This window comes from Sander lucioperca, chromosome 13 (assembly GCF_008315115.2).
Source record: "Sander lucioperca isolate FBNREF2018 chromosome 13, SLUC_FBN_1.2, whole genome shotgun sequence".
Lineage (NCBI taxonomy): Eukaryota > Metazoa > Chordata > Actinopteri > Perciformes > Percidae > Sander > Sander lucioperca.
This window is the reverse complement of record NC_050185.1, coordinates 12,764,457-12,772,468: the sequence shown is the minus strand read 5'-3', so window position 1 is coordinate 12,772,468 and position 8,012 is coordinate 12,764,457. Positions and strand designations below refer to the sequence as shown.

Sequence of the window (8,012 nt, the reverse complement as noted above, 5' to 3'; positions counted from 1 at the left end):
ACATTTCTCAGATCAGAATTGAAATTCTCAAAACTACCTGTTCAATCTTCACATCATTGTGTCACTTGCGTACATCAAAAAAGCAGTTTCTCATTTCTTTGAACAAGTTGCAAATGCTTTAGTACATCCATGCAAATGATTATGTACAATTCTCTGCTGTTTCCTACATTATCAATTGCTTATGTCATGTTGATCAAAATGTATTATAATGGGTCTCTGTTGAATAGTCTCACCCCCCACAACATTTAGGCATTAGTATATATAATATATATAATAGCATAAGTCTTTCCATGCAAAATGGTTGAACAAGTTGTCATAATATGTGAAGCATATTTCTATACATTTCCATTAGACTTTTTTTCTAAATCTGTCCTGAATTGGTAAATTGCTCCCAGGTGAATCTTGACTTTCTCTAACGAAGGTGCATCTCATGAATCATCAACTGGCAAGTATATATATACCCGGAGCACAACACAATGTTACAGTGAACGTCAGGAGGTGTAGGAAGACTGCACTGTAATTCCTACAGCACTGCATGTACAGTTTTCCCTAAGGAGATGTCCTATGTTCACATTTCTACTTTTGTTTTTTTGTTTTTTTTCTTTGTGCTATGCAGTGCTGTCTTTTCCTTTCTGTATCGCAATGACATGGTCTGTCAACAAATTACAGTACAAACAGTAAAAGCGTAAATGTGAATCTTGTCCAGTCTCTTGCAATCAAACTCCCACATACACTAAGGTGTAACCTACAATTTACAATAATTGTCATCAAAACTTTAGGCATAGTTTACATCAGAACATCCCACCAGAGTAGACTGTTATATTGACAACATGACTAAGCAATTTGACTGTCTTATCCGTACACAAGGACACAAGGACTTGTCATTCTGATGGCACTGACATGGTCATTGACACAGATATTTACTTTTGAGAGATGAACTAAGGCTTTTGATGAAGAGACTGGCTTTTGCAGGTAATCCATGGTGTTTTGCTATTTGTACGAATTGTTTTGAGAAATGCACTTACTGTTTTGCAAATGTCGAGGATAATTCGAGAAATGTACCAAAGCGACTGAGAAAAACTGTAATAAGCTTTAAATGAGGTCCTGAAGACAACTATATTCAACAGCTGGCATTCACTGTACTGGGGAACATCTTTTGCTTCCAGTTCTGTGATTTGATTAGGCTTGACATAAAACAAGTTTAGCTATTTTCTAACATTGTCACAGGAACATGTGATCACCTGAGACATATTACAACATTGTTACAACATTGAGACCTTGAGTGCAACAGGAAGTCAGCAATATGTCAAGCTTTATCTGTCTTCCACATATTTTTTTTTAGATAGATAGATAGATAGACAGACAGACAGACAGACAGATAGATAGATAGATAGATAGATGTCAGAAATACCATTCTCTTTTAAAAAGTCACAATTTGGCACTTCAAAACATTCTATCAACACATTTTTTTTTATTAAATTCAGTTGATGTTACAAAATGTTTTAAGATTTCTTTGTAAGCTTATTTGTACATTTTGTCCCATTTCATGCAGTCTCTTGCCTCCCTCTAGTGGACAACTATGATCAAGCCTAAACTGGATGAATGATACTTTTATTTTGGAATTTCATCACTTATATGCAGCTCTTCGCCATATGATTCACAGTAACACAAATTAGCAAGCCAAAACAGTTTACCTGTCAATACTTAATAGGCTCAGGTTTGTGAACAGGTTCAGTAGTGGAATACGTATATAGATTTTTTTTTTTAATTGGCAATTCTACAATGTAAAAAAAACTCTGTTACAAATACAAGTCTTGCATTGCAAGTATAAAGTGCAAAAGTATTAGAATGAAAATATAGACCATTTCACAGTTGTAAACATAAACATTCTAAATGTGCCCACGTTGATTTTCTGTTGCAGTGTATGGGAATGCCATCATATGACAGGAAGTTACCAAAGGTCCAGGCTAAATGCCTAGCAATGGAATTCCATTGAAAATGTCTATACTTGAAAGTAAGTATTCATTATGCTGAATGGCCCATTTCAGAATCATGTACATGATATCACTAATTATAATTAGTGATTAATTAATGTGTTCATCACTTTAATGTTGCAGCTGTTAAAGATGGGACTAATTTTATTTGCTTTATATGTATCTTAATGCATAATAATATATCATAATTTATTAGTTGAGTTATATTTTGCATTAAGAATCTGAATCTGCAAAGTAGCCTACCTAGTAGCTTGGCTAAAGTTGTTCAATAAATGTAGTGGAGTGAAAAGTACATAATACAGTAGGCTACAATATGCTACTTGAGCAAGCCTAAATGATGTGAACACCACTGGCTAGGTATAAAACATGTTAAATCAGAGGAAAACACCTCACTGAAAAGCAACCATATCGTATTATTATATTTTTCTAACAGTCGTCACATTCGCTGAGAATTGTTTAATATTAGGTAATATGTTGTTAGTAATTATGGTATATATGTCTCAGTGAAGTCCTTGACAGCTCTGTAACATTCTCTGTGACATTCAGAGCACTTAAATGTCAGAGCCAAGCCACTGTCTTCACTGGTCTAGGGCGTGACAGTGAGCAGGGAGCCAAATAAGAACAAGTCCACGCAGTAACTAATATGGTTTTCTGTCTAAATTTAGTTACTTCACGTGTATTTTGTAAAATTAGGATTTACTCGCCAAGGGCAGGGAAATGTACGCAAAGTGACGACATCACTATCTATGCAGTTCTATTGGCGGAGAGCCGCGTGACCTGAGGGATGGGCCAATATCCTCAAATCACACTTCTCGTATTGTATCGCGATCAATTGTGTTACATAAATCCGCAACGCTTCTTCGCAATCGGCCATTTCGTCTGTGCAGGCCATCAGTTGTAGAGGGCAGTGGGGTATATCGATTGTACTGTTATCTGAAAGGCACACCAAGAACATCGCACCATGAATGAGACAGCTATTTCTTTCGCCAAGGACTTCTTGGCCGGTGGCATCTCCGCTGCTATCTCCAAAACAGCCGTCGCCCCAATCGAGAGAGTGAAGCTTCTCCTTCAGGTAAAAACTCTCCGTCTCTTCCGGAAGGCTCACTAACGTTAGCCGGCTAGCATGTGTGATCTTGCTAACCGCAAAGTTAAGCACTTATCTCCGCCGGTTGTTCTTATGTATTCACAGGCTCAGAGTTGTACATTGCACAGTAGCATGCGATAATATATAATTAATGAAAGTCTTGACGGTAATAAGTTAAAGGATTTAAGGTCATCGTGGGGTGTGAATGACCTACACGAGCCTAGTTGCTAACGTTAGCTCCACACATTAACCTTAGCCGGCGTAACGTTAAGCTAACAAAGGACAAACGCTTGTAGTGATATTGGGACATTGTGTACAAATACACGGCAACACCTCCGATTTATTTAAAACCCTACTATTTCATAGGCAATTAACTCAAGACAACATGCCGGTTGTATATGAGCTTTGATTGACAATGAAGTCTTTCTGGTGGCTAATGTTGAGCGAGATGGCTGCACTGAGGCCCGTCGGCAGTCATTCACAGCTGGGTCAACAACTTTTAACGTTACATCCTTTTCTGTTAAACCTGCACTGCGACATTGTTTCTTAACCTTACCACACTGACCCCCAATGTCTTTTTTTTTTTTTTTAATTATGTTAATGTGAAAGCGGTTTCTTTCACTTTAAAAAATGACTGTAACGTAAGTCATTTGATTGCTAGTCACATACTGCTGTTGAAATGGGACTTGTGTGCAGACTTTGCAGCAACTTTTACAGGTTTAACATGCAACAAGGTCACAACAAGGAGACCTTGTGATTGACAATGCTCAACAGTTAATTAGCTTCCCTGTTTTAAACTGTTCCTTCTTTCTATTTCATTATTCCAGGTCCAGCATGCCAGTAAGCAGATCACCGCGGATAAGCAGTACAAGGGTATCATGGACTGCGTTGTCCGTATCCCCAAGGAGCAGGGGTTCCTTTCCTTCTGGAGAGGTAACCTTGCCAATGTCATCAGATATTTCCCCACCCAGGCCCTCAACTTCGCCTTCAAGGACAAGTACAAGAAGGTCTTCCTTGATGGTGTTGACAAGCGCACCCAGTTCTGGAGGTACTTTGCCGGTAACCTGGCCTCTGGTGGCGCCGCCGGAGCCACCTCTCTCTGCTTCGTGTACCCTCTCGACTTCGCCCGTACTCGCCTGGCTGCTGATGTGGGAAAGGCTGGAGCCGGAAGAGAGTTCAATGGTCTGGGAGACTGCCTGGCTAAGATCTTTAAGTCTGATGGCTTGAAAGGTCTGTACCAGGGCTTCAATGTGTCCGTGCAGGGAATCATCATCTACAGGGCTGCATACTTCGGCATCTATGACACAGCAAAGGGTACGTCGATTTTACATTAACATACACTTGCAGACCAGCCTCCTCTGGTTCATCTTCTAGATCTGACTATTTTTTTTCTTTTCTTCTTGTGCTAACAGGTATGCTTCCAGACCCCAAGAACACCCACATATTGGTGAGCTGGATGATTGCACAGAGTGTGACAGCTGTTGCTGGCCTGACCTCATACCCCTTCGACACTGTCCGTAGACGTATGATGATGCAGTCCGGTCGCAAAGGAGGTGAGTTTATTGTATTAATGGAAGCCTTTACAGTCGTAGTCGCATATACTCCTGCAACTACGTACATTTTGTGTATAGTTGCTTGAATGCATGGTTGTGGAGTAAATGCACCTTGGAAATGGAAGTGAATGTTGTTGTAGGTGTGTCTGTATAATGGGTTTACCTCTACCCGCATTATTTAACATCTGCTCTTTTCTTACCTTCCTCAGCGGACATCATGTACAGCGGGACCATTGACTGCTGGCGTAAGATCGCACGCGATGAGGGTGGCAAGGCGTTCTTCAAGGGAGCCTGGTCCAATGTGCTCAGAGGCATGGGCGGCGCCTTTGTGCTGGTGTTGTACGATGAGCTGAAGAAAGTCATGTAATTTGTCATATTGTCACGTCACTGTCCAATTTGGCTAAATGTAATAACTCTCCATTTCTATGGACTCTGCATTCTGCCTTATTTATGGGAACAAAATAGTGTCTCGCCCCTAGCTGTGGGTGATGGCTGTACATTGTGCATCTTTATGATTTTAAACGTTCCACACCCTCTTTACCAATGTCATTCCTGTTAAAGAAATCTGATACCTCCTCCTGTCATTCACTAGGTTTGTATGGTCCCAACTTGAAGAATAAATTTATTCTGGGGAACAATCTAAACCATTGATGTCAACTGTCTTCACTGTACACTGCATCACTGGATAATGCAATGCACGAAGTGGATTACACCCAACTGCTATATTTACTTGCGCTTATCTCTTCCTGAGCCTTCCTGGTTAACCATGGTCACTGCTGGGATTGTAGAGTAGAACACCTGAGCCTTGGCTCCTTTTTTGAAAAGGGCTTGACAGGCTCATGATAGTAAGCAGCAGACTCATGCTTAATTTAGCTCATGCTTGTCTTGCAGTGATAAGTTACTGACCTATTGAGATTTTGGTTGTTTCTACGATACCTTTCACAGCTAATTTTAAATGAGTGCGGTGTTAGTTACTCATCACAAACAGCAGAGAAATATAAACATTATTTTGGGAGAGAATCATTAACTTATTTTAATGAAATGTAGAAACATTATAAAAAACTTTGCAACATGTTGCTTACATATCAGAATGTGAATGAATATTTTCAAAAATATCTTGTTTTAATGGAAGAAGTGGGCTTGTAAGATTGAAATGTACCAGGCCCTGCAGTGCAGAATAACTACAATACATCTGTGCTCTGCCCTCCTTTTACCGTCGTGTCTGCAGCCAGTGATCGTTTGATCCTGACAAAAAAAAAAAATAGACATCATGTAGATAAACCGCTTGTGCCTCACATGAACACCGCAGGTGCATTTCTTTTTACAGGCCATGTACACAAGTTTGTAGTGCATTGAAGGAAAATGACATTTCTTACAATGTCAGAAGGAGGAGACAGTCAGCAAAACAATTTAGATGTGACACCACACATGCGGAAGTTGCAAGGTATGCTCCTCCATGGTTTTAATCTACTTGGCCTGAGAAATTAAAGACTGACAGCAGGGGGCGCCTGTGGCAATCAAGTGTGACCCTCCCGCGATCCCGTATCCTCTGCGCATGCTCGTGTTGCCCAAAGAGGAGTGTCTACAGCTGATGCATGTGATCAGGATATTGTGACGGAAGTATTTAATACGGCGACAGCGCGTCCCAAGTGTATGAAGGTGAACGCAGTACCATCACCTGTGCAGTATAATCCTATACTGTATACTGCTGTCTTTATGAATGATAGTTTAGAGATGTTGGTACATTATAGGGTGTTGGTGTATTGCATTAGTCTGTATTTTTAGTTATAATGTGATGTTTTCCCCCCCATCATATACAAAATAGCACAACCTTACAAAATAGGCCTTAATGCAATATATCATCACAAAATAAAGACAGAATAGTCGTGTGCATGAATAAATAAGCAAGTCTGCTTATTCAAATGTCTCTTTTATCTCAAACTTTGTTGATTTGTGTATCACAGATATTACTCAAAGAGCACGTTTTTAACCAGTATGAACCCCAGTTAATGACCAGGCACAAAGACAGTGAAGTTTACAAATACAAAATGTAGCTACTATATTTTAAAATCGGTTTGTTAATTAGGCTGCCACTGTATTTGTCATTTATGTTGACAGTGTGGTTTTAGCCACAATAATTTAAACTTGAAAGCTAAGAAAAATGAAATGAATTATCAGGGGATAAAAAGCCATTTTTTCCTCAGACAAGCACACTCTGAATTCATAAACATTTATAATTTATTCCACCAAATAAATCTTTCAAATCTATTTTTTAATACAACCTGCTTCCTGAATACAATACATCTTTATGTGTGTCCTGTCCCCCTGTTTGTTCTCTGATTATTATTATATAACTAGATTACAACCTAAGTATGAGAAGCCATAACTGTGTAACATTAACACAAACAATTTAATATTTAAAATGGACTACGCAAAGTAGGCTACTCAGTCTTGCTGACTGTACGACTGAAGGATATTCATTTATTCTCAATGGTATGCCACTATACTGTTCATTATCAGAAAATTCAATTAGACTTCACTGCGTAATGCATTTTAGTTTAGTTTTTGTTTTCATTTTCATTTTATCTCTTTGTCATGATGGTAATAATTTTTCCATTTTTTGTAAGCGTAACAGTAGACCTACAGCTAAACACTCAGTGGTTGGTTAATCTTGCTGCAATCAGTAAAGAGTATCAGTAAAAACTAACATTGCATTATGGTAGATAAGACACAGTCCACATGCAGTAGGCTAATCAGAGTGTAAACATAATTTATGGGCTATACGTACACTTTTATTGTGTATAGTGGTGTGTGCAGCAGCTCAGAGGTTAACACAGAAACATCACAGCAGGACAAACCCAGGCTTTGGTTCCTGGAATATATTTTCTGTGCAGAGTTTACATGTTGGCTGCATCAGTTTCCTCCCACGATCCAAACACTTGTGATTCGAGTGGACTGCACTCTTGAATTGCCTGTAGGTGTGAAGTGAAGTGTGACTGGAATTGTTCAGTAATCATTGTTAGATTTGTAATGGACTGGCAGCTTGTCCAGGGTGTTTCCTGCCTTCTGCCCAGTGCATTCTGGGATACAATCCAGCACGTTGTTGCCACTTCCAACTGTATTTGGAATAAACACACCACAAGGCTAATATTATCTATGTGTGGGCTTAATTTTAGCCAATGCAGCTTCAAGAATAACATCTATCTATCTATCTATCTATCTATCTATCTATCTATCTAATCTCTTTTTATGGATTCAGTTTTTAGTTTTGGGCAGTGCAGTCGTGTGAAAGCCTTTTACCTTTTTAAAGACAAAAGGTTACTTTTTGTATCAATTTTCTGGGCAGTATATTCATGAGGAAACCACCAGCAGAAAGAACAG

At 39.1% G+C, this 8,012-nt stretch overlaps 1 protein-coding gene across 1 annotated transcript; it reads left to right on the top strand.

Moving 5' to 3' along the window:
- The first annotated feature begins 2,796 nt into the window (after positions 1 to 2,796).
- si:dkey-251i10.1 (uncharacterized protein LOC100038774 homolog) lies at positions 2,797 to 5,275 on the top strand. The gene is made up of 4 exons (XM_031320112.2): positions 2,797 to 3,066; positions 3,906 to 4,392; positions 4,491 to 4,631; positions 4,841 to 5,275. Exons 1-4 carry the CDS (start codon positions 2,956 to 2,958, stop codon positions 4,996 to 4,998), a joined length of 897 nt encoding a protein of 298 aa, XP_031175972.1. The 5' UTR covers positions 2,797 to 2,955; the 3' UTR covers positions 4,999 to 5,275.
- Positions 5,276 to 8,012: the final 2,737 nt, after the last annotated feature.

Excerpts from the sequence above, each read along its gene's own strand:
- si:dkey-251i10.1 (XM_031320112.2), top strand. The coding sequence starts at position 2,956 with ATGAATGAGACAGCTATTTCTTTCGCCAAGGACTTCTTGGCCGGTGGC. Across the intron at positions 3,067-3,905 it reads GAGTGAAGCTTCTCCTTCAG|GTCCAGCATGCCAGTAAGCA; the intron begins GTAAAAACTCTC and ends TCATTATTCCAG. Across the intron at positions 4,393-4,490 it reads CATCTATGACACAGCAAAGG|GTATGCTTCCAGACCCCAAG; the intron begins GTACGTCGATTT and ends TTGTGCTAACAG.